At 38.5% G+C, this 27,809-nt stretch overlaps 1 protein-coding gene across 4 annotated transcripts in view; it reads left to right on the top strand.

Annotated features, from left to right (window-relative positions):
- LOC126481416 (electron transfer flavoprotein beta subunit lysine methyltransferase-like) overlaps positions 1-27,809 on the top strand; it is a 57,299-nt gene that overhangs the window by 20,356 nt on the left and 9,134 nt on the right. For all 4 annotated transcript variants that reach the window (XM_050105156.1, XM_050105158.1, XM_050105155.1 and 1 more), the window contains one exon: positions 20,314-20,444. In XM_050105156.1, coding sequence (XP_049961113.1) covers positions 20,314-20,444 — 131 coding nt within the window. The remainder of the gene's footprint in view (positions 1-20,313; positions 20,445-27,809) is intronic.

Raw genomic sequence — 27,809 nt, 5'->3', positions numbered from 1 at the left:
AGTTTAAGAAACAATTTTATCTTTTTTTGTAAGCTTTTCTATAGGAATTCTTTATACAACGACATTTTACTCTTGATCACAGTTAGCTGTAAATGAACATCATTTCATTTGTGCACTAAACAAGCATGTGTTTCAGAATGGTGTTAAAAAAAGTGAGCAGTAAACATCTTCAATATGCTGTCAGGTCATCTCCCACTGTCACAAACAATATTGTTTTGGTCACATTTAATGTGTTACTTGGCTCTAAATGGTTCAAATGGCTCTGAGTACTATGGGACTCAACTGCTGTGGTCATAAGTCCCCTAGAACTTAGAACTACTTAAACCTAACTAACCTAAGGACATCACACACATCCATGTCTGAGGCAGGATTCAAACCTGCGACCGTAGCGGTCATGCGGTTCCAGACTGTAGCGCCTTTAACCGCTCGGCCACTCCGGCCGGCTAATGTGTTACTTCCTTCCAGTTAAATGTGGTAGGCATATGAAGGAAAGACAGTGAAATGGATTAGCACAGGGTAACTCAGATTTTTTTTTATTTGGCACTACAACACAATATAAATAGACTACATAATTTTTACTATCTTAATTTTTGAGAATTTACTAAATCTGTTTCGAACATTGTTGCTACAAAACAGTGTGCATATAGTAAGATGATAAGGTATATATTCCCCACACTCCTTATCATCTAGCCAGTGAAATTTTTCAGCTACTGATTTCATTTAATTAAGAACCTAAAACTTTATAGTTCTCTTATAAAGAAAAATGTATGAAACAGGAATTGTAGGCCTGTAAAGATACTTCAACTTTGCTGAACTTCATAGTTAGAGCTCTGAGCCCAGCTGAAAAATTGCCAGTTATGTCACTTTTATGGAGAATAAATAATTTTCTCTTCTCTTGAAGGTTTTTGCTAGAAATAAGTGTGTCCTTGCATCTCAAACAACCATACATCTGGATGTACAGAGATCTCCAATAGCTGAAGTTCATCACCTCCTTTTCCAATTCACAATCATCCATTGTCATTGTCACAGTTTGCAGTGTCAGGAGTTGTTCAGAACAAGTGTTCTTGCTGTTGGGTTCTGGCTGTAGCTGCCTTTCTAATGGTACACTTAAAATAAATTCCCTAGGCATCTTGATTCAACCTGTTAGTCAGCAAAAATTAAAAAAAAAAACTAAGTAACTATGTTAAAACTATGTATCAATCCTATAATGCATGATGGTGTTGTGAGTTTGCCTGTCTTTTTATCTATTTTATGTATGATATTTAAAACTTCTTTTGCTCTGTATAGTGTTTCCATTACGACTGGGCAGTGTTCTGATAATGCATAGGTATTTGGATTTGAACAAAATGCTGCTCTGTGCAATTGCAGTCTTTCTTGGTGTATTCCACTGACGAATTCTTCTTGGGTTATCAGCCAAGTGGTGGCATCGTCTTGTCGCAATGTTTCAAAGAGTTTCGTACCCATCATTGTCGCCAGAAGATGATGGGTACAAATCTCATTGAAACATTGTGACAAGACAATGCCACCATGCGGCTGATAACCCGAGAAGAATTCATCAAATTCTGCTCTGTTATTCAGAAGGCAACCAACTTGTTCATAAATTTTATAAAACAAGCTGTGTCCTCTGCTGTATCACTCTGCAATTCTTTGGTTGCCACACATGGTTGCAAATGTTTGTCAATGGGTTTTTGACAGCATTCTGCTGTTTTTGTTCTTCTTATCACTGCTGTAACTTATATCTTCCTAACATATTCAAATGAAACAACAGAATTGTTGCAAATGAAATAGTCATGAAGTGGATTTTTCCGTAATCTTCTGAATAAATGTGGGACAAAATGTATAGCCAACTTTGTCCATTTACACTGAAATAAGGTATTTCTGGAGTAACATGTAAATGCTTGACCATGCTTTGATTACTACCTCCATGATCACAAACACGTAATTTTGGTTTGCAGGTTTGCATTTTGGAGTAAAATAATTAGTTTCTCTAAGAGTCTCAATTAACCTGCATGTTCTACTCCTGAATTAGACAAAAAGTTTGAAACAGGCAACTTGCAGTTATGTAAATACCTCTAACCGTAAAAGGAAGTTTTGTTTCATTTCATTTATTGAGTATTTAAGGCCTGCTGCTTGATATTTTAAAAAGGAGGTCGTACATTATCCAGTTTTACATATGGTAGTACGTTGTTCCATATTTCAAGCAAAATTTATTATGAGCAATGAAACAAGGATAATAACAATATGTTACGAAGAAATTGGGTAACGGAGTGTCAGAATAATAAATGGTAGTAATTTAGCAGAAAATAATAGAAAGATAGGAAAGAGACAATTTAAGAACTGCATAATTTCCAGGAAATTGTTTCCTTCACTTATCACCCAAATCTACTAAACTTATTAAATACAAATCTTTTGTATATTCCAGATGCCACATTATCACCATCTCATCAAAAGAAGTTACACGCGCCTTTTCTTAAGTGGTTTGTGCTACATTTTTCTTGCTGAGTTGATTAGAAAGGTTTCTGTTAAAGTCTAGTAGATATTTTGTGACAATCCATCATCTAACTGTAGACAGCCCAGCTAATAGAATACCCAGTTTTCATAAAAAATTATTTGCTGCTGGATTTTTCTCAACAGTGGACCACTACACTTTTTACTCTTGCGTTACCTTTTAGCCAGAACCCTGCGATAATCAGAAGGGTAACAGAAACTGCTTAACATATGTTAGACATGCTCTTAATTTTTGAGAAATACGAAGGTATCTTTTTTTTTAAAAAAATCTCTTAATATTATTAATTTTCTGTTTTCAGTTTTTGCGTTCTTATAGTATAATCACCTCCATCACACAGAGTTTCTTTTAATTTGTCTTATAGTCATTTCTACAATTTCCTTCAGGTCTGGAAATGTTTCACACTTTAGTGGTGTTGCATTGCTTTCTGCCAGAAGGTACTGTATGATGGTCTCACCTTCATTTCATGTCATGGCATATTAGTCTTATCAATTGATCCCACACATACTCTGAAGAACCAGTATAAGCTATAAATTTTAGAGGAACTGCTGTGTATAAGCAATTTTTTCTGCTATTTGAAATATGCTCACTATTTTTATTTACTTAAATTTGGCATATTTCATGACAGTACCTTTTCCGTGAGATGTTTACGAGATGATATTTGTCTTGGCTTCAGTTGTCTAGTGGAAGTATGATTCCACAATGCAGTTTCGTCGGCTGCAGAAATGACCTGGTTCAATGCGTTTGCCTCATTTTTGGTGCTTCAAATACCATTTCTTCGAATGTGGTTTCTTCTTAAAGTTTATATAAAAAAAGTAGTAACATAATTCATTTTTCCTGTTCACTAGCAAATTATTTATGGCGGCGACCTGCAAATTGTTCTACCATCAACACACACCAAGAGTTCACTGCCGACTGACTACAGTCAAAGACAACTCCAGCGTCAAAGCCACAAGCTACCACTTGTAATCAGTCTCTTTGATATTCTTCATCACATCTACTAATAGTAATCAATATGCTGTCACTCTCAAAAATATAAGTAAATTAACATAAAATAAGGCAAATTACAATTAAAAAAATATACTGACAAAAATATAAGAAAATCTTTACAATTTGGTATCGACAAATCCGGTAGAAAATAACACATCTCCCAGATCCATTACAACTGCACCCCAGGGCTTTTGTTGTTATGAACATATACAACAAAATCCCGACCACACTCAGTAATGGATCTGTATTATACAATTAGTACATTAATGATGCAGTCTGATAACCTCTTCCAAATTTGGACTCTTTGAATCTGTGGACTTGTTACTGGCTGTTGTTGCAATGATCCTTCCCCATCAATTTCATACACAAAAAATTCAAGTAAAGAAATTATTTAACATGACAAATATACATGGCATAAAACATACATGAGAAATATTCTAAAATACAGCATACAGATTGAAAACAATAGTAAGATAAAACTCATTTGCTAGAATAAGATATCTACAACCACTTCTTTGGTCACACTGTGCCAACTGGTTCTCATAATTAAATTTTTTGTTCCTCATATTAATGTTAGTTTCATTTTGCTTACATATTGTAGAATAAAAAATGATACTGGACATATATCGTGTAGTGTTTTTTTATATATATTTACCTTATATACATTTTTACTTCAGATTTTCTTTTTGAATTTTTTCACTCATGGTTTTTTTGTATTTTTTTTTGCTTATGATTTTCTTCTTGAATTTTATATATATATTTTTTTACTCATGGTTTTTTTTCTTTTAGTATAGCTAAAGATACATCTGTATTATCTAATATTTTTTTTTTACAATTATTTATGTACACTTGCCTCTCTACTACAGTATTACTACAAGTCACATTCTTGTGAAGAGTACTTTCGCTCCCCACATCATCAGTATAAAGAACAATAAATAGCTCATATATCATGAAGCTTTATCTAAAATTGGTTTTGAAACTTATACCTTTGCATGCATGTCCTCACATGCATGCCTTCACCCACAGGGAAGACTTAGCTTCCAAAAATTAGAAAAATTCAGAAATGCTCAGTATGGAGACTTTTTTTTTTTTTTTTTTTTGTAAAAAAGTAAAAATAAATCTTTCACTCATTCTTTGTTACAACAGTGTTTTTTCATCAGTTTCAATTAACATGTGACTTCAAATTATTAATTTATACATGCAAATATACATACTGGGTTGTACAGGTAGTTTTGCTCTAACAAGCATATTCCAGTGGAGGACTTTTATTTTAGATGAAAATAGGTTATTTACATTTTGAAATTATGATTTCTGTTTATATAGTTTCAAAGAGACAACATTCCTGAGACCAAATAATTTCTTTGACTTAGGGTATACCAAACGATAAGCATTAGGGTGTGGATTTTCTATGATTTCAAAAGGCCCAATATAGATATCAAAGAATTTCTTAATTTTCTGAAGTTAACATTTTTGATTTTTCATGAGATTTGACCAGAACAAGATCCCCAATTTGAAAGTGGTTAATTTTACCCTATTGTTATGTCTTTTATTCCTCTTTTCCCCTTGTTTTCTCATAGTTTCCCTGACAATATCTTCTCTCTCTTGCATGGTTAAAGGTGTACATTTAAGAAATTCAATAAGTTCTGATATAAGATTTGGAGGTCTGATGTTAAACGTTATCTCATATGGTGAAAATCCTGTGGAACTATGTTGTAGGCTATTCATAATATCTTCAAAATTTCGAATGTGCTCAAACCAGGTTGGATGTTCATGGCTACAATAGGTTCTGCAAAGTCATCCAATTTTCCTCATATATCTTTCTGCAGAATTGCTGGATGGAGAATAAACAGATATAAGTATATGCTTCAATTTTGATCTTTCAATAAACTTTTTCCAAATTTTAGAGGTGAACTGTGAACCATTATCTGATAATATAGCTTTTGGTTTACCCACCTGTGCGAAATAATCTCTTTCAATTTTTATTATAATTTCATGGCTAGTAGCTTTCTTCACTGGATATAGTTTAATTAATTTTGAAAATACATCTACCATAACAAATATGTAACAATGACCACCTTTCCTCTTTGGTAACATTCCATGTAAGTCCACAGCGATAAGATCTAAAGGTTTTTCTGGAATAATGTTTTGCATCTCTCCACCACGTCTTTGATTGCTCACTTTAACTCTCTGACATTTGTCACAGGTTGCCAATTCTTTTCTTACCTTCTTTCCAACATTGTAAAAATAAACGTTTTCTTGTATCTTTTGAATGCACTTCTGTACCCCACAATGACCAAAACTTTCATGTATGTAAATAATCAGCTTTTCAGCATCTGCTTCTGGCCAACACAGTTTCCAATTATCAGAATCTACATCTGTTCTCCGAAATAAAACCCCCTTATGTAATTTGTAAAATTTATCAAGTTTCTCATACCCCTTCTTGCCTAAACATTCTTTGATTAATTTCCAACTTTGATCTAAATTTTGATTTTTCCTAATTTTATTACAGATAGTTCTAATTGTTTTCTCATTTTCCACCCCTTTCAGGTATCTAATTTTAAATTGCTTTTCCTCATCTTGTTCAAAAATCTCCTTTTCTCCCCCAATTGGTAACCTTGAAAGTGAATGAGCTACTACATTCTCAGAACCTTTTATGTGCTTGATTTCAAAGTCAAACTGTTGCAGAAATATTGCCCATCTGGTCAATCTACTGTGGTATAATTTGCACTCTTGTAAGTAACTCAAAGCTTTGTGATCCGAAAATACTATGGTTTTACGTCCAATAAGGTAAATTCTAAATTTTGTAAAAGCCCAATGAATTGCCAAAAGTTCCTTCTCTATGACTGTCCAATATTTTTTTTTTTTTTTCCTTGAGCAACATTCTGCTTGCAAATGCTATGGTACAATGTATCTTAACTCCATTCTCTACTCTTTCTTGAAATAACTCTGCTCCAAGCCCATAACTACTGCAATCAGTGTTCAAACAAAATGGTAAATTAAAATCAGGTCTGTGTAGTAAGTGTTGCTTCCTCAACTCTTGCTTAATTTTATCAAACTCTTCCTGACAACTTTTATCCCAAACCCAAACAGTGTTTTTCTTAAGTAACTGACTTAAACATGGTGCATTCAGACTCTGATCACTTATATGTTTTCGGTAATAACCACATAACCCAAAGAACGACTTTAATTGTTTTTTAGTCTTAGGAATAGGAATTTCTGAAATTGCTTTAATTTTTTCTGGATCTGCCAATATTCCCTTGTCTGTGACAACATGACCCAAAAATTTTAACTCAGAAACTGCAAACTTACATTTATTTCATGAAAATCAATTAAATTTCTTTCGCTATCTGTCAGTAACTCATTTTTTACAGTATTAATTTCATCACTCAATTTAGCATCGATTTCATTTACTTTTGCTTCCACAGATTCAATTTTTTCCTCAACGCTGCCAACTCTGTTCGAAAGATCACCCACTTGGGTATTGACTGCTTGGACTTGCAACAAAATGTTATCAATTTTTTCATCCCAGTAAGTCTTATTGCCGTCAACTGATTGTTTAATTTCTTTCGTGAAATTTACAAGAAAACTTTTTAAATCAAATTGATCGGTTCTTTCTGTTTCATTTGACCTGCCCTGACTTCCGAAGTCTATTAAATTACTATTTTCTACTTTAGGCACGATACTCTAGAAAATCTCATAAGTAATTGTAAAAAAAAAAATTATACACAACAATACAAAACAAGATAAAAATATTGTTTTAACAAAATGCGAGGGTTTCGTGACTTATCTGGAGCACTCTTCTACTGTTGCAAATCCACGTTTTCCATCCATGTGATTGTTGACCAAAATTCTTGAAATTTTTTCTTCTGTCAAAAATTATATTTTTTGCCGAAACATTTCTTCTCCAAATCTTTTACTTCCCCATGAACACAAATACTGTAACACACATTCTGAAAAACTGGTATGAACACACAAAAATTTTCTTCTTCGTAGCACTGTTGAAGATCACGTGAACACAATATCCCGGCTACAGTCCCCATTTGAAATATGCTCACTATTTTTATTTACTTAAATTTGGCATATTTCGTGACAGTACCTTTTCCGTGAAATGTTTGCAAGGCGATATTTGTCTTGGCTTCAGTTGTATAGTGGAAGTATGATTCCACAATGCAGTTTTGTCGGCTGCAGAAATGACCTGGTTCAATGCGTTTGCCTCATTTTTGGTGCTTCAAATACCATTTCTTCGAATGTGGTTTCTTCTTAAAGTTTATATAAAAAAAGTAGTAACATAATTCATTTTTCCTGTTCACTTCCAAATTATTATGACGGCGACCTGCACATTGTTCTACCGTCAACACACACCAAGAGTTCACTGCCGACTGACTACAGTCAAAGCCGACTCCAGCATCAAAGACATTTTACACAACACACGAGCTTCCACTTGTAATCAGTCTCTTTGATGTTCTTCGTCACATCTACTAATAGTAATCAATATGCTGTCACTCTCAAAAATATAAATAAATTAACATAAAATAAGGCAAATTAAAATTAAAAAAATATTCTGACAAAAATATAAGAAAACATTTACAATTTGGTATCGACAAATCCGGTAGAAAATAACACATCTCCCAGATCCATTACATGTTCATGAATGACTTCTCTTCAAAATAGGCATCAAACTGGGGTCTGCTGTGCAACTTTCCGGGGGCCATATCCAGCAGTCAGACTATACCGGTAACAATAATTGTCTCTCAGAAAATGAAAATATATTCACCTCAACAAAAGTTTGGAATATGACAGAATTTACTAAAATGACTTCTTATAGCTCACCTGTTGAGGTTTGTACAATACCTTGTTAACAAATAAGCATAATTCCTTCTCAAAATAAGGATGATTTAGTTTAGCTACAAAAAATCGTTACAAAACAAAGCAGGCTATCTCCTAAGTGTACATCTTGTTAAAAGAAAGCAGAAAATCTTTATCTCATCATGATGATTATCAGTTTTTAGTATTGAGACTGTCATCCCCACACACAGATGAGTTCTTGTACTCTGAAAGGCATGCTCTCGATGAGACAATCAACTTTACCTCGGGATATGAGGTCCCACTCTGAGGTCCACTCCTCTGAGGTCCCACTCCTCTATGGCTGCTTCAGTGTGATCTTGAAAATTGTCAGATGGACTCAGATGCTTTGCAATGGCCACCTTCAACAGGTCCCATGCACACACAGTTGTATTCACAGAATGAAATTTTCACTCTGCAGCGGAGTGTGCACTGATGTGAAACTTCCTGACAGATTAAAACTGTGTGCCAGACCGAGACTTGAACTCGGGATCATTGCCTTTTGCAGGCAGGTGCTCTACTGTCTGAGCTACCCAAGCATGGCTCACGACCTATCCTCACAGCTTCAGTTCTACCAGTACCTTGTCTGTGAAGTTTGAGATAGGAGATGAGGTACTGGTAGAACTGAAGCTGTGAGGATGGATTATGAGTTGTGCTTGGGTAGCTCAGTCAGAAGAGAATGTGCCCGTGAAAGGCAAAGGTCTTGAGTTCAAGTCTCAGTCCGGCACACGGTTTTAATCTGTCAAAAAGTTTCAATTGCATTCATATCTGGGCACTGTGCTGGCGTATGCATTTGGTTGGTGTTCCATCTTTGAAGATACCGAGACACTGCTAGAGTATTTTGAGGTCTGGTATTATCATTGACCAATATGAAGTTGTCACCTACTTCAAGTCTGTAGGGTCTTACATTGTTTGTAGGACCTTTTGGAGGTATCGGGGATGAGTCAAATTGCCGTAGATGGGAATTAGAGGGGTCTGCCATCCATCAGTGTTGCCACCCAGGAAATTACACTTCCACCTGCAAATGGATGGACTTCCTGAACGTGTTAGCGTTCCTGGTGTCATCTATTGCTTCTCCAAACCCTAAAGTGTAGTGTTCAGTCGCAAACCAATCCTGGTCATGTCAGCAAACATGACATTACTCCATTCTGCAATGGTCCAATGTCGATGTGCAAGAGCCCAGGTCCTTTGATTGCATCGGTTCCATTGGTTCAGGGCAAAACTTCTCATTGATCTTCTGGTATGAAGACCACCCCAATGCAATCTTCTACACACTATTTGGTCTGAGATGATAATCTCTGTTGCCCGGGAGAAATCATTTCCAGTGTTTCTGGCAGTTCATGTTGGGCACATGCGAGCTTACAGTTGGAGGAAAGAATCTGGCATTGGTGATGCCATATGAGGATGACCACTGTGAGGTCTGTCATTCACATTTCCTGTCTCTCCTTACTTACTGCACACCTTAGACACACCACTCTGAGTGACATGTAACTCGTCGGCAACATCTTTCTGCGTACGACCTGCTGAAAGTAAAGCCACTAAACTGACTCTATCAAAGTGTTGTATGCCTTTGCGTGACTTGCTGCTGCAGTGCTGAACACAAAATGATTCAGTGTAAGCTTCACATAAAGAAGTCTTCGATAAAGTATTTGCTAATAGAACTCTTTGGTTTTAAGCTATGTTGGACTTTCAATATTTCAGTTTCCATGTCATTACAAAATTCTATCATGTTCAAGAGACTGTTCTGCATTTCATTCAGTCTTTAAATTTTGGGAATGTGGTCTCTTGCATGGATATTTTAAGCCTAGTTAACACTTAATGAACGAAGATCAGTTGCATTCTCTTGTGTGAAAACAGTAGGCAGGTGTGAGCAAATGACATTCAGTTGTTCGGTTTCATAGGGTTTCACTCACTATCCACCATACCTCTGAAGGTTTTGCTAAAGTTCAGAAACATATGATTTCTAATCCCTTCTGCTATGTGACATTATTTGCTTCATAAGTGAAACAAATCCTGTCTGTAATGTTGTTTTCTCATTGGCGCTTAGCCCTTTCCCAGTCCCTTGTAATTCATACATTAACAGTTTGGAGCAGGGAAGTGGGTACAAATCCATGACAGATTGTGCATTGACTGTGGACTTACAATCTGTGCAAAAGCAGAGTTGCTCACTGGGTTTACAGAGCGAGGTGCCGCAGTGGGTAGCACACTGGACTCACATTCAGGAGGATGACAGTTCAAACCCATATCTGGCCACCCTCATTTAGGTTTTCTGTGCTTTTCCAAATCGCTTCAGGCAAAAGCTGGGATGGTTCCTTTGAAAGGGCACGGACGACTTCCTTACCCATCCTTCCCTAATCCAATGGGACCAATGACCTTGTTGTTTTGTCCCCTTGCCTGAATCAACCAACCAACCCTTTGGGTTGTCTAGTGAAGACGAGGGGTGATGCCTGTTGACTGACAGAGACTAAACCTAAGTTCTTTCATCTGTCTCGACTCTGCCACAACCTCCTCCCATATTGCTTGGGGGACACCGCGTGGTTTGACAAATTGCGGCTGTGTGATTTCTTTTAATGTAATGTGGGTGGAATTTTCCACCCCAGAGTGTTCTCAAAAGCCTGCAGCTATTTGTCACACAGCTTCACATTGCTGTCATGGGGGATGTGGGAATTGATCATTGACACATTATCAGAGATTTGGAGCCCAAAGATCTCAAGGGTATTGAGCCCAAAAATCTTAAGGCTGTCATAAAAGTGAAGCACCGTGACTGGAAGTGCTGTGACTGTAGAAGATATGACAAGGATGGCAATGTGATCCTCATTTTATGTAGTGAGGTGCTTTGTTGGAGCTTTGAGCCATGAAGATTGGAGTTTTTCGAATGTGCACCTATTAATCAATGTTCGGAAGCCCCAGTATCCAGGTGGAATTTGACACAAACACAGAGGGACATTGAGGGTGACTGGCAGTTTGCTTTGTTCAGAATGGAAATGCTGTAGCAGGTTTGAAATGGTAAAGGCTCATCAGAAACCGAATGATTCCATAGTGTGGCAGCATCGACATGGGAGCTCCAACATTAGCCACACTATGACATGGCTGCCAAGAAGGGGAAGAAAGCCAATGTGCACTCCGTGTGCATACTGGGTAAAGTCATTCCAGACATGGAACGGGTCCTCCTGGATGCCACCAAGAGTACAGGGTGCAGCCAACTGCAAGTGGTGGCTCAAGTTGGTACCAATGATGCGTGTCACTTTGGATCAGAAGAGATTCTCTCTGGTTTCCAGTGGCTAACAGAAGTGGCAAAGGCTGCCAGTCTTGCTTGCGAGATAAAAGCAGAGCTGACCATTTGCAGCATAGTCGACAGGATCGATTGCGGAGCTCTGGTACGGAGCCGAGTGAACGGTCTGAATCAGAGGCTCAGATGGTTCTGTGACTATGCAGGCTGCAGAGTCCTCAACTTGTGTCAAAGGGTAGTTGGGTTTTTTGTTCCGCTAAATAGGTCGAGAGTCCACTATATGTAGGAGGCGGCTACATGGGTAGCAGGGGCTGTGTGGTGTGGAGTGGGCAGTTTTTTAGATTAGAGGGTGTCGAGGAAACACAAAAAGGACTTCAGTCACAAAGGATGTAGCTCAAATACAGGAAGGACATAGATACAGGAACCATTGGTATAACAGTGTTAAATTGTTGTAGCTGTGTTGGAAAAGTACCAGAACTCTAAGCACTAATAGAAGGCACTGATGCTCAAATAGTTACAGGCACTGAAATCTGGCTAAAGCCGGAGATAAGTTCAGCCAAAATTTTTGTGAATAACATAATGGTGTTCCAAAAGGAAAGGCTAAACACAGTTGACGTTGCATGTTTGCTGCTGTTAGAAGTAGTTTACTCGTCGGGAAATTGAAGTAGATAGTTCCTGTGAGTTAGTATGGGCAGAGGTCATTGTTGGCAACCGGAATAAAATAATAATTCGATCATTTTACCAACCTCCCAATTCAGATGATACAATTGCTGAAATGTTCAAAGAAAACTTGAGTTTGATTTCAAACATGTATGATTATAGTTGGTGGTGACTTTGATTTACCCTCGATATGTTGGCGAAAATACATGTTTAAATCCGGAGGTACACATACAACACCATCCAAAATTGTGCTAAATGAATTCTCTGAAAATTATTTCAAACAGTTAGTTCATGAGCCCACGTGGATAGTAAACGGTTGTGGAAACACACATGACCTCTTAGCAACAAATAGTCCCAAGCTAATAACGTGCATCAGAACAGATAAGGGGATTAGTGAACACAGTGTTGCTGTAGCGAGATTGAATATTGTGACCCCCAAATCCTCAAAAAAAAAAAAAATAATAATAATAATAATAATAATATATATATATACACACACACACACACACACACACACACCTATTCAAAAAAGCAGATAAAAATTCACTCTGACACCTTTCTGAAAGAAAATCTCCACTCCTTCCAAATAAACAATATAAATGTAGACCAGATGTGGCTTGAATTCAGAGAAATAGTATCGGCAGCAATTGAGAGATTTATACCAAATAAATTAACAAATGACAGAGCTGATCCACCTTGGTACACAAAACGGTTCAGAACACTGTTGCAGAAACAGCGAAACAAACATGCCAAATTTAAACAGACACAAAATCCCCAAGATTGGTGATTTTTTACAGAAGCTCAAAATTTAGCAAGGACTTCAATGCGAGATGCTTATAATAGTTTCCACAATGAAATTTTGTCTCGAAACCTGACAGAAAATCTAGAGAGATTCTGGCTGTATTAAAGTATGCTAGCGGCAAGACACAGTCAATGCCTTCTCTGTGCGACAATGCTGCCAAAGCAGAGTTACTAAACACAACCATCCAAAATGCCTCCACAAAAGAAGATGAAGTACATATTCCAGAATTCGAATCAAGAACAGCTGCCAACGTGAGTAATGTTGAAGTAAATATCCTTGGAGTAGTGAGGCAACTTAAATCACTTAATAAAAGCATCTTCTGGTCCAGACTGTATACCAATTAGAGTCCTTTCAAAGTATGCTGATGCAATAGCTCCGTACTTAACAATCATATACAACCATTCGCTTGATGAAAGTTTCGTACTCAAAGACTGGAAAGTTGCACAGGTTACATCAATATTCAAGAAAGATGGTAGGAGTAATCCACTAAATTACTGGCCCGTATCATTAACATGGATATGCAGCAGATTTTGGAACATGTATTGTGTTTGAATATTATGAGTTACATCAGAGAAACATCAATTGACACACAGTCATCATGGATTTAGAAAACATCATTCTTGTGAAACACAACTAGCTCTTTACTTGCACGAAGTGTTGAGTGCTATTGGCAAGGGATTTCCCCGATTCTGTATTTCTGAAAGGCTCTTGACACTGTACCATACAAGCAGCTTGTAGTGAAACTGCATGCTTATGGAATATTGTCTCAGTTATGTGACTGGATTTTGGTTTCCTGTCAGAGAGGTCACAGATCGTAGTAACTGACAGAAAGTTGTCGAGTAAAACAGAAATGATTTCTGGCAGTCCCCAACGTAGTGTTATAGGCCCTTGCTGTTCCTTTTCTATATGAACAATTTGGAAGAGTCTGAGCAGCTGCCGTAGGTTGTTTGCACATGATGCTGTCATTTATCGATTACTAAAGTCATCAGAAGATTAAAAAAAAAATTGCAAAACAATTTAGAAAAGATATCTGTATGATGCGAAAATTGGCAATTGACCCTAAATGACGAAAAATGTGAGGTCATCCACATGAGTGTTAAAAGGAATGTGTTAAAACCTCAGTTATATAATAAATCAGTCAAATCTAAAGGCTGTAAATTCAACTAAATACCAAGGAATTACAATTACGAACAACTTAAATGAGACGGAACACACAGAAAATGTTGTGGGGAAGGCTAACAAAAGACGGTGATTTATTGGCAGGATGCTAACAAGGGAACCTCCCCATCGCACCCCCTCAGATTTCATTATAAGTTGGCACAGTGCATAGGCCTTGAAAAACTGAACACAGATCAATCAAGAAAACAGGAAGAAGTTGTGTGGAACTATGAAAAAAAATAAGCAAAATATACAAACTGAGTAGTCCACGCGCTAGACAGGCAACATCAAGGATAGTGTGAACTCAGGAGCGCCGTGGTCCCGTGGATAGCGTGAGCAGCTGCGGAACGGGAAGTCCTTGGTTCAAGTCTTCCCTTGAGTGAAAAGTTTACTTTCTTTATTTTCGCGAAGTTGTTATCTGTCCATTTATTCATTGACGTCACTGTTCACTGTAATAAGTTTAGTGTCTGTGTTTTGCGACCGCACCGCAAAACCGTACGATTAGTAGACGAAAGGACGTGCCTCTCCAATATTCATTGACCTTGTTATTGAAGTCGCGAGGTATATTTGCTGGATTCATATTGCTCACAGAATACATCTCACGTATTTAACGCACTCTCATCCAAAGTAGCGAACAGTCAACTGCCAGCCAGGGAACCTCATTAGCAGGAATACTCTCTCTCCCGTGCGCTGTAGTCGACTGACGTCGTGTGTTCCGATGTTTGTTTAGGTGTAGCGTCCCCATACTACGGCGCAGTTACCTTGCATCGGATGGACGGACAGATAATAATTGTCTGAAAATAAAGAATTAAACTTTTCACTCAAGGGAAGACTTGAACCAAGGACCTCTCGTTCCGCAGCTGCTCAAGCTAACCACGGGACCGCGGCGCTCCAGAGCTCACACTATCTTTGATGTTGCCTATCTTGTGCGTGGACTACTCAGTTTGTATATTTTGCTTATTTTTTTCATAGTTCCACACAACTTCTTCCTGTTTTCTCGATTGATCTGTGTTCAGTTTTTCAAGGCCTATCCAATGTGCCAACTTGTAACTAAGTCTGAGGGAGGTGCGATGGGGAGGTTCCCTTGTAAGAAAACATTACAGATCTACTTAGGAGACTGCCTACACTCCACTTGTCCGTCCTCTTTTAGAATACTGCTACGGAGTGTGGGATCCTTACCAGATAGGATTGATGGAGTACGTCAAAAAAGTTCAATGAAGGGCAGCACATTTTGTATTATCGTGAAATAGGGGAGAGAGTGTCACTGAATTGATACAGAATTTGGGGTGGACATCTTTAAAACAAAGGTGTTTTTCGCTGTGGCGCAGTCTTCTCACGAAATTCCACCCCTGAACTTTCTCCTCTGAATGTGAAAATATTTTGTTGACATTGACCTATACAGGGAGAAACGATCACCATGATAAAATAAGGGAAATCAGAGCTCATATGGAAAGATATAGGTGTTCGTTTTTTCTGCGTGCTATACAGGATTGGAATAATAGAGAAATGTGAAGCTGGTTTGATTAACCCCCTGCCAGGCACTTAAATGTGTATCCATGTAGATGTAGACCTGATGGGTGTCCATTGCTTCAGAACAGTGGTTGGTTGTGTTAATAGATTGGCCTCATAATCTTTTTGAACAAACATTGTGGATATGACCAATCTGTTTGCAAAACAAATATTTGGTTCAGTGAAAGTGACAAGTGTCTCCATCATGAGAGATGTACCACTTAAGGGCAGGATTGTAATTTGCCACTATTATGTTTCTGCCGCAGGCATACAGTAGACTGTTTATGGTGCCCAGTAGGACAAGTGACTGACATGTGTTGAGAGCAACTACCACAGGCGGCAACATTTCCAGCAGTGTGATGTCAAACGGCTTCTGTGCCCTGATTATATGAGTGACACTCTCAAGTGTGGAGTCTGACTGTTTGAGGACCTCTGCCCTAAGTCTGGAATTGGTGATAACATTTTGAACTATAGGGTACCACAACATGGTGTCAGCATATGACTGACTACAGGTACATGCAGATTTGCAGGTGCAGGTCTTGCCTCCTAACTCCAAGAGCCACTACTTATAGGACTGGGTAGGTTGTTGCTTCATTCAGAAGAACTTGTACCATGCAGTGGCAACCAAAACTGGGAGTTTAAATGCTTATGTAAAGTCAAAATGACCTCCAGGAAAGAAACTAATTCAGGCTGAGTGTGGGGAAAAAAGCTTGATTCAAATGCATGAGATGTCTACACCAATTCAAGAAAAAATATGATTTTTAAGATGACCCGAAATGTTGTGGGCTGCAAAGTGTTGAAACCGTTGCCATTTTTATGTGACCCACTCTTCTGCGGTAAAGTTGAATTTGCGGAACAGTGGGGCCAATCGGCATTTTGTTCCATTGTCATTGGCCTTAGTGATGTCCATGGCAGAACGTAATTGTAGCAGTGTCAGTGTGTAGCTGCTGTTTCACGAGGTTATGGCAGATGGTTTTGCTATGACACTGCAGGTACAACTATGCTGCACTGTCCTGCTGAACGGCAGTGACTTGGCAGCATGTGCCATGGTGCAGGCAATGTTGACACCACTCTTGGAGGAGAAGTTAATTGTTTCTAGCTTGTACCATAAGCTATCAGCATTTCTCTGGTCATCATTTTATCATCCAAAAATGATATTTGTCGATAAAGGCTTGATATCGTAGCAGAGGTAAGAAGTACAATCCATTTATTGTTATATTAATAGCCCCCAGTGGTCAGTTCCAGGGAATTATCATCTACTGGTCAGTACCACGATTAGTTATAGAAACATGTACAGGCATCAAAGGCTTAGACTTGATGTCCCCTCACAAAAAAACTAGCTGAATATTTGAGAATGCTCTCAGACCAACCGTTCTAAACCTTGAGTGACCTCGGCAGACCCCTGAAATTCACTGAAATGTTTCAGATAACTTCAAAAATAGAATGTTTGCTTGGTTTCCAACAGACTTTCAAATTCTTAATAGGACCAACATTTGCGCTGGTTTTCAAAAGGATACAATAAAGAGTGTTACAAACACTGCACCATCACCGAAAGTAAAGTACTTTGCATTGTGTACATATTTTGATGAATGTCCTACTGCAAGATGGGTAGGAAGGATATTTAAATCAAAACTGCAAAATGGAAGAAAATTTGGATTATTATTGGAAACGAAAAGGCAGAATTTGCTGACTCTTCAGATCTCCAGAAAAATATAGTTTGTAAAAACACACAGCTTGACTTCTGAAAGGAATTTTAATTCTGCTGGTTTTATTGTAAATGCAGGATGGTCACTCTACATCCAAAGAATGTTGATGCTCATCTTTTTATATACATCATAGGACCCCTACACATGCACCAACAGACTGACAAATTGGACATGTGGAGCACTGTCATGCTAAATGCATGACAAAAGTTCGTCTTCTGCTGCTGCAAGCAACATAAAATGCAGTTCTAATACACGTGACAGAATATGAAGTGTACAAAACATTGATAGGAGAGATTCTGAAGAAATTTAGACTTCAGATGTTGGTGGGACATGTATAGAAATAGAGATGCAGGAAATGAAGCACTTGGTTCATTTTTTAATGAATCCATAATGGTTTCATGTGACACACAGAGAATAAAAGGGAGATATTTTATGGATAAAAGTCCATTGACCTTTTGTATTTCGGTTTTTAAGTATTATTTCAAATAGAGCTACTGAAATACGAACAGATTAAATCATTGATTTCATTTCCAATGCATATTAGAAGTAAAACCTAAAAATTGACATTTAGACAAGCAGAGGACATTCATTCATAAAATATACTTTATTCATTGTTAGAAATCTGTGAAATTTTACCACAACTTTGATGTGTTTCTTGTACCTGAATCAAATGATTTAGATTATGTATGTTATGAGACTAATAAATGATGATTCAGCAATTCAGAAGTGTTAAAAAATCCATTTGTGTTCTTCCTTCTTCCAATTTGAAATGAGTTTCTTAAACTTGCAGGGGACATCTGTTATGCTACAAATGTAAATAAATTAATGAAGTTTACATGAACATCTTTTGTTTTATTTGTTTTGCTTTACCTGACGTGTTTCCTTGGGCAACTGTGAATCACATTGCATGTTTCAGAGATCATCTTAGATAATAATTAGGAGGGTACTACTGCTCTGAATTTGAGGCTCTTGCAACTTCTGTTAGTGGCTAAAAACCATGATGTAGCTATGATAGCCCCCACTTGTAGCTCACAGCCTCTGTCATGACTGTATGCTTTCTTATTAAGAATTGTTTGACGATGTTCAGCAGCTCCCAAAAGGATGTTTCACCCATTCTAAAATAATAATGAAAATCATCAGCTCCCATCTCAGTAACAGTACATGAGTGGAATTTCTGTTTTTGCCTTAGTCACTTCTTTGCCCACAACTTTCCCTCAGCTTATTTTGTCCTTGTTACCTCTAAAATATCCAAGGCAAATACCAGTTTTTGTTTTTGTGTAAAACCAAGCAGCATTTCATTAAACATAACCTCAGCGAACTTACCATAAACAATTTTCAATCACTGATAGGAACAGGGCAGTACTATAACTGCTGAGTAAAGTTGGTCGGCATGTGGGGAGGTTGCACATGAAATTGTTCAGTTGGTGCATTTATAGGGCTCTTAACTTTATCGGGGGCAGATGAGTGAAAAAGTATGCTGAAACTCTTTTTGCACATTGAGTTTCCGTTTTGGTAGTTTGTACTTGTGATAGACTTCTCATTTATTGCACATTGTGTTGGGTATGTTTGGTTCACTTACACTGTTTTTCACATTAATTTTGATTTATTGAAGTGAAATAAAACTCAATTTACATTAAAATTATTATAGAGCAACAGGGGTGACAGTGGCAGCTTTATGTCAACCCCAAATTATCCTGTTTTAATGTCACTGTGCTGCGTGTCCCCGAGTTAGAGCACGGGGTGCCAGCATTGGTTATCTGGAACACATTGCATGGACTGCAATGGGATGAGGCATTACAGGACTGCAGGCTGGAAGGCAGCTTGTAATGGATCTGGGAGATGTGTTATTTTCTACCGGATTTGTCGATACCAAATTGAAAATGTTTTCTTATATTTTTGTCAGAATATTTTTTTAATTGTAATTTGCCTTATTTTATGTTAATTTACTTATATTTTTGAGAGTGACAGCATATTGATTACTATTAGTAGATGTGACGAAGAATATCAAAGAGACTGATTACAAGTGGAAGCTTGTGTGTTGTGTAAAATGTCTTTGACGCTGGAGTCATCTTTGACTGTAGTCAGTTCGCAGTGAACTCTTGGTGTGTGTTGACGATAGAACGATGTGCAGGTCGCCGTCATAATAATTTGGAAGTGAACAGAAAAAATGAATTATGTTACTACTTTTTTTTATATAAACTTTAAGAAGAAACCACATTCGAAGAAATGGTATTTGAAGCACCAAAAATGAGGCAAACGCATTGAACCAGGTAATTTCTGCAGCCGACAAAACTGCATTGTGGAATCATACATCCACTAGACAACTGAAGCCAAGACAAATATCGCCTTGTAAACATTTCACGGAAAAGGTACTGTCACGAAATATGCCAAATTTAAGTAAATAAAAATAGTGAGCATATTTCAAGCTGAGTAAAATGAGACTGGTCGACTGGCTAAGTGCATGGGCTGGGAGTGCTGCATGGTACAACTCTACTCTATTCTGATATGAATGACTGCAGGCTTTTTGGAATGACAAGAGAGCGTACAGAAATTATGAAAAATTTTAATGCCACTCAAAAAGATACTGTATATCACATGGAAATCTGCTTAGAAATAAGAGCCGTTTTTCATGTAAGGGGTATAAATATTTTTCCGCCACTTATGAATCCTTACTAAACCCAAGTTGTATGCCTAGTTTTCATCTACAAATTACCCTAAAAAATGATGTTGATACATACACAGTGCAAATTGCGTGTTCTTGTTGAGTTCATCATCTGTGATGCATGTTGTCTGTTAAAGTTTTTGTTTATACAATATTTCATTGCATTTTATTTGCTTAGAATAATAATGCTCAGCAGCGAATTGAATGCAGAAACTTTTGGTGAAATATATGTGAATATTCTTACTGAAGGTATCTGCTGGACAACCCTAAGACTGTATGCGGATTTCATGTTCTTGATGTGGGCAGTGGCAGTGGAGCATGTGCGATAGCAGCTGCCAAGGCTGGAGCACAGTCAGTGACTGCTAATGATATTGACCCAGGTATATTGTGTACATAGTGTTTCCCATCTTATGAACTTTGCTCATGTAGGATTATCATTGATCCCATATTCATCATTGTCCTTCCAGGATTAAGCTTCAAGACTATTCTGCTATTACAAGTTACTAGTACCATTAGTTCCTTCCTCAGGGAGGAAAAACAAAGCCTTTATGGTCTCATAAAGTAATAAACGGCTTGTTACCGTAACCATCGAGCTGCTGCTATTTATTTATTTATTGGGAACTATGTGTTTTGTTGGTTTCAAAACATATTTTCTAGACGAGTTCTCCTGCTCTTTATGCGCTTTCCATAATAGAGATTTTCTGATTAAAAATGAAATGATATCACCAGATAAAGCACTTACCCAAGCAGGTTCTGTGCATTTAAGCTTGCTAGACAGTATATTAATCACCCCGGTCAAAGAGCACAGTGGTCAGTTTGGAGTGTTGTAGGTGGTATAGGATTGGTATCGGGCAGCCATATTGCCCTCCACAGCTGATATGCATCATGGCAGTGAAATGTGTATGTACCAGTCCATTGTATGGAACCAGCACTGTAATGTGGCAAAACAGAAGATGGGTCAGAGCGACAAAAAGGAATATTGTGTTTGGAAATGCACATGAACAAACTGTAAATGGTGCTGCACAAATTGGTGATGTACCAACATGAACAGTCCAATATGTCTACAAGGAATGGTGAAATACTTACAGCCAGGTAATATGGCATAAGAACACTGATTGTAAAAAGATCCTAACAGACAAACACATGAGACAGATTTCATGCCCTATCAATAACATTCGGCATAAAAGCCATCTGATCCAGTTAATAAGCAATCATTGTGAATGAAACAGTGTGTAATGGACATTTGGGGTATGTTATCTCACAAGTTGCTATTGCTCACTGTAGTGCATAAATCTGCATTTCATCAGTGGGCCAAAATGCTCAGAAACTGGGTAGGGGCTGACTGGAGGTGTGTGGTGTGATCCAATTAGTCAGAACTGTGCTTCTGCTCAATTGATGCAAGTCGTCAAGTACACTGATGGCCCAACAAGGCATTCAACTGACAGTGTGTAGAGCGTGTAGCTCTGGTCAGTGTTGGTACTGTAAAGTTTTGCGAGTCTTTGGGCTCACTGATACATGTTACTGTGAAAATGAACTAGGAAGTTGACTTCAACAAGGCCGAATGTTGTTTCTCTTTCATCTTTATGATTAGTGTGCTGTGGACACTCCTGTCTTCCAAGATGGCAACAGACCTGATCACAGGGTTGCAAAAGTACCTTTCTGGTTTGACTTACACTCTCACTTTGACTGGCTTGCTAACTCGCACGACCTTAATCATAAAGAAAATATAGGAGTGTTTGAGACAGCAGGATAACCTGCCAATCAGCATCACACCAGTTTGGTAAAATTATAATCATCAGTGTGTGGCTTTAGCTGGGTATAACTTCAATGAGAAAACTAGTAGTCTCTTTTTGTTGCCAAATTGAGGCCGTTTTCAAGGTTTGAGGTGGTGTTGCACTACACAAGTACGAGGACCACTAGGGGTGATTAATTTCATTATACTTCCTTCTTGACACAACATTTGCCAGCTGAAATTTGGCAAATGACTGCCTCATCCACTATCTCATCGCCTCCTGTAATAACAATGTAGATAACAGACACAGTGCTGAGTCATCCTCTGATTGTGTAGGTGATCGTTGTGATGGAAGATCTGAGTCTTACCTTTAGTTGCAGTGGGAAAATACCTTACAGCCTTGGTTCGTTGACGAACGTTATTTGGGACCGTACACGTTATGTACTCACTTTATTTACTGCTGTTTTCAGTGGTCATTCCATTTTAGCTATATCTCTGGCTGTCTCTTTTTGCATCACTATGATAATTATTCTGAAGACACTTGAATGGAATATTCTTAAGGTTCTAAGAGTAAACTGAGAATGAAAAGTATTTCTTTTCCCTCCAGACATGTATGTAAAAACACCAATGAAGTTGTTAGTAGTGACTGTTCTTTTCTCTTCTACTTCCCATATTTCAGCCGATCTTGTTAACATTGTTGCATCTCTCACTTTTTCTACAGCCTCACTATCAATATCTGTTGTTCATTCTATTGACAACCCTCATTTGACTTGTTTGCAAATTACCTTATCTTTCAGTGTCATTCGTTATTTCTGAAAGACCTTTAAGCTTCATAAATGCTGCTGGTATGTAATGTTTCCTTGTGTATGTTGCCGGTTTCTAGGTTCTTATTGGCACAGTATTTCGGTGATTACATAACTTGTCATTATCATCAAGTGCTCCTAGTTGTGGTGACACATGGTGTGCCTCATTTTCTGTAGCTGATGTTCAGTACTCTACCTGTTCCCAGGTGCGCTCAGATTCCAATTGAGGCTTGCCAATCAGGGTAGATAGTATAGGTTTTCATCCAGTCTTGGGAAAGAGAGAGGCAAATGGACATGCAGATGCAAAAATGAAATGTATTATGGTTGTAGGGATAGATTAGTGACACATGCATGGTATATTTCACACTTTTTAGAATGGTGTCTGGCCCACATGATGTCGTCGGATACTCATAGCAAGGCAAATTGTTCAGCTCTGTTTCCTGTGGTTCTCGGGTCACGTAGTGTTGATCCTACTCTTTCAGTGAGTTTAACGGTTAAGGCAGGATTTCACATCTTTCTGAATTTGTAACCAGCATCTCTGTTGGTAAGATTTTCTGCCAGTCTGATCCCAACTGCCTCTCTGGTAACACACTCTCAAAACCAAAGGATCTATGCCAGAATTTTTATTACACTATAATCCATGGTGTGCTTAATCTCTAGGCAATAGTCAGTGACAACTGAGTCACTTGGTTGCAACAGATAAGTGGAGTGGTTATGTTGCAAGCATTGGACCTAAATTGTCTTAATTGTTTAGCCAGTGTATGGCATACCACATCGATCTCAAATGCTGTAAATTCAGGACTTGCATAAGACAATCTCAACTTTCAGTCTGATTATCAAAATACCTTTTCTTGAGAAAGACCTGTAGATGTTGTAATTTGCAGGCAAAATTAATCATCTGATTAACTGCATACTCTGCGTATCTGAGTTTGAGGCTCTTGATGAGGTCAGGGTCAGTGTGGCTGAGCTTGCAGTATGCAGTATCTGCTGTGGCCAAGTGTGCCATCTGACTCTGCTTCACCAAATGTATTGCAATGGTAACTCTCATCCTTTTCTAGAGGCACAATGAATCTAATGTTGGGATAGTGAGAATTTGGATATTGTTGGAACCTGGTCATTTAGTGTAAGAAACCAGTAGGCTTGTATGTGGATAGCTGCTAGGTTTCTTCCTTGATGATATTTGCTACCACTGGATAAAGCAGGTAGTCCACAATTTTCCCTTAGGTTTGTTCAAAATACTGCCATCTTTACTGAAAGTAAGTTAATATTACCAGATACCTGAACATATCCATCACTGTAGAGTCAAACATTTCACAAGCAAGTACTGATGTGTACTTTAGGTGGACCTTGGTGCCCAAGAAAACTACATAAAAGCTGAACATAATGTAATTATCTGTTATGCAGTCTGTGGTCCAAGGGATAAGGCCCAAAGGGATCGATATGTGATGGCAGCACTTGCTTATGTATGGGCTCAGTGTTCTTCTGAGGAACTTGATGAGTGGGTAAGTTGAGGCTCACTTGTTGTTCACTATTGGGTTGAGTGAGGATTTTTCCTTATGAGTTTTGGTTATTTGATGCCCATGCTAGACTGCTTATGATGGTATTCTCTGAGAAACCTGAGGTGTTGAAACACAGCCATCTTCTTGTTGACTTGAAGAACCTTCTCGTCATAAACCTGTTGTTGCAGGAAAGATGACAGAGCTGTAGTTTTCTTGCAACTTACGAAGTATTGTGCTTTTAACTGTGGAACTGTTGACTTTAAATGACTGAGTACTGGTCAGTATATGGCATATATTGTGATGAAGTTCCTCTGTTAGATTTGGTGTAAGAGCTGTGGCCACTTGCCCTACTGTCCTTATGAAACCTGATACAGGTAGTACTGTTGGCATAGGTGCAGAGTTTAGACCTCTGTCTGATAGTTTCATTATCAATTCATTTGAAATTTTGGTGCATGACGAGCTACTACCATCTTGCATAGAGTGTCTGCTGGAGCCATTATGCCCTGTAGTTTCAGAATCAAGAATGACGGCAAGAAACAGTTTAATGTGCACAAGTTCTTTCAAGATAGCATTGATTTGCCAATGGTTATATCAGATCCTATTGCTTACTAGTGGCAAGCAAACTTGGCAGTAGTAAATGTGATGTGTCATTCTGGGAAGACATGGCTTAGCATATTTTGTCATATGAACACCACGTCATCAATATGCTTTCCATCCAATGCTTGATTTATTTTTAGCTGTAAACTCAAAACCAATGTTAATGTTCAAGCTGTGAAATAATATGAATGTGTTGTCTTAATTATAAGAGTAATAGCAATAATCATGAAAGAAAGTTGAAGTTAGTCAAGTGTTGAAGTTAGCAGCCCCTTGCATCTCTAGCACTGGGTTTATTGTATATTTGTGAGAATAAACTTCCTAGGAACAACAGCTGCTGTTAACAAGAGTTTCTATAATTGTGTCTGTAACAACTAGCAGTAACTTTTTGCAAGGGGTTTAGTAATGTAAATAGAATAATGAAATACAAATAAAAAACTTAATATTAACAGAATCTTCCGTCGGTTCTTGGTAGAACAACATTATAATAATAAATGAAAAGCACCAGTTTGCTTTTGTTCTACAATATTGTAGAACAAAAGCAGACTGGTGCTTTTCATTTATTAAAAAACTTAATCTTCAGACTGTGGGCTGATAGAGATTATAAGACATCAGTGCGGAGCAGCAAATAGTCACTCAATATGTTGGTCATTTACATTAATAAACTCTTCACACACACACACACACACACACACACACACACACACACACACACACACACACACATATAGCTAAACTGAAAACTATTCATTACATAAAAATTTATTCTTCATAACACAAATAAACACAAGCATATAGCTTTGCTTTTAACTGCACAGTGGCTACTTCCATTATCTGCAGACACTAATGTTACTTATTTGGCACTCCACTCTAAAACGACGACTCTCCATACTCTGAACGTAAAGTTATCTATACACACTTCTGCTTTCTTGTTATTTGTTCAATATTCTCATCTGTTTCTGGCACTCAGCCCACTGTGACTGGTTTTGTAACTGCATCATTTCACTTGGCACGTGGCCTCAACAACATTCAACATTGGCACTCTAGCTGCTCCATGACTAATACTCATCAGAGATCACAGCATAGCAAAAATAACTTACATCCATCTCTAACTTCTTTTTGTAATTTGGCTAGAAAATTTGGAAAAAACAAATAATAACAAAGAAAACCCGCCAAGTCATGAAATTGAGATGACATACTAGCCTGATATACTAATTTACTCTGCAAGCACTCCAGATTATTACAAGGTCATTTACAACATATGAATCAAATAACGCTTCAAAGAGCCATAACAAATGTATACACTGATAAGCTAAAACATTATGACCGTCCACTTAATAGCTTGTTTGTCCATCTTTGGAACGTAATATGTCACTGATCGTGCATATCAAGGATCCAATAGATTGTTGGCAGGTTTTTAGATGTATGTTGCATTAGATATATATGCACAGACCATGTAATCCACATAAATAATGGGCTGCTGATCTGTGTACACAGTTATGGCGGCCGTTAGCAACCCAAGCAGGTTGCATAGGATTTACATCAGTATTATTTGTACTCCCTGTTGCCGTTGGATAAGCAGCTGCCAGCAGCAAATCGTATACTCCTAGCTTACTTGTTTGTTACGTAGTTTAATTCTTAACTTCTTTGCCTGTTTTTGGGTACTTGCATTGTTTAATTCATAAATTTCGGGCGTATTATAGTATTTGAGAGTTGTAGCATCACGCTTTAGTACCTGACTAGTGTAAATTCGCGTGTTGTGGGCTGAACTCCCAGTTGGGACAGTGCAGAAAGATACGTATATAGCTTCTTTTCTGTGTTTACTTCATAGATTCTAACTTAAATTGCATGTGAGTTTCGTATAGGAGGTGTAATTTCGAGTTTTAGTTACTGTAATCGTAAATTCAGGCAGATTATAGCTCAGTCGTTAGGCATTTGTACAGGTTAGTTCATACATTCTTTGCGTGTTTCTCTTGCGTTATCTAGGCACAGACTCGTGTTTCAGTAACTATTGTTCAACATAGATTAGAATGGACAGGGACTGTGATTGCTGTGTTCGAATGAGGGCTGAGTTGGCATCCCTTCGCTCACAGCTGCAGGCGGCGCTGACTTCGGTCGCGCAGCTTGAGGCTGGCACCACTGTGGGGAGCCAGACTTGGGTATCACGGGGATGTCAACCTCATCCCGTCTGTCCCCAGATCGGTCTGCCACTGTGGTTGCCCTGGTTGCTGCCCGCAGTGGGGCTGAGCCCTCGCCTGTGGTTGATTGGGAGGTCGTTCCAAGGCGTGGCAGGCAGCGAAAGACGTCCCTGGAGGCTGATCAGAAAGCCTCCCCGGTGCGTCTGACAAACAGGTTTCAGGTACTGTCTCTGGCTGAGCCAGATGCAGCTGCCTGCCCTGTTTCAGAGGATGATTCTCAGCCTTCAAGGTACGGGCAATCTCAGAGGGTGGGCTTATTGGTAGTTGGGAGCTCCAATGTTAGGCGCATAATGGGGCCCATTAGGGATATGACGGCTAAGGAGGGGAAGAAATCCTGTGTGCATTCCGGGTGGAGTCATTCCTGATGTGGAAAGGGTTCTTCTGGATGCCATGAAGAGCACAGGGTGCAGCCAGCTGCAGGTGGTGGCACATGTCAGCACTAATGACGTGTGTTGCTTTGGATGTGAGGAAATTCTCTCTCGACTCCGGCGGCTATCTAATTTGGTGAAGGCTGCCGGTCTTGCTTACGAGATGAAGGTAGAGCTCACCATCTGCAGCATTGTTGACAGAACCGACTGCGGACCTTTGGTGCAGAGCCGGGTGGAGGGTCTGAATCAGAGGCTCAGACGGTTTTGCGACCGTGTTGGCTGCAGATTCCTTGACTTGCGCCATCGGGTGGTGAGGTTTCGGGTTCTGCTGACTGGTCAGGAGTTCACTACGCTCAGCTGGTGGCTACACGGGTAGCGGAGGCTGTGTGGTGTGGGCTGGGCGGTTTTTTAGGTTAGTAGGCCTCGGGAAAGTACGGGGTGGGCTGCAATCTCAAAGGGTGCATGGCAAATACAGGACGTGGTTGGATCAAGGAACAGTCGGAATTGTAGTTGTAAATTGTTGTAGTTGTGCTGGGAAAGTCCCTGAGCTT

The sequence above is a fragment of the Schistocerca serialis genome, chromosome 5, assembly GCF_023864345.2.
Source record: "Schistocerca serialis cubense isolate TAMUIC-IGC-003099 chromosome 5, iqSchSeri2.2, whole genome shotgun sequence".
Classification (NCBI taxonomy): domain Eukaryota; kingdom Metazoa; phylum Arthropoda; class Insecta; order Orthoptera; family Acrididae; genus Schistocerca; species Schistocerca serialis.
This window is presented reverse-complemented; position numbering and strand designations above follow the sequence as displayed.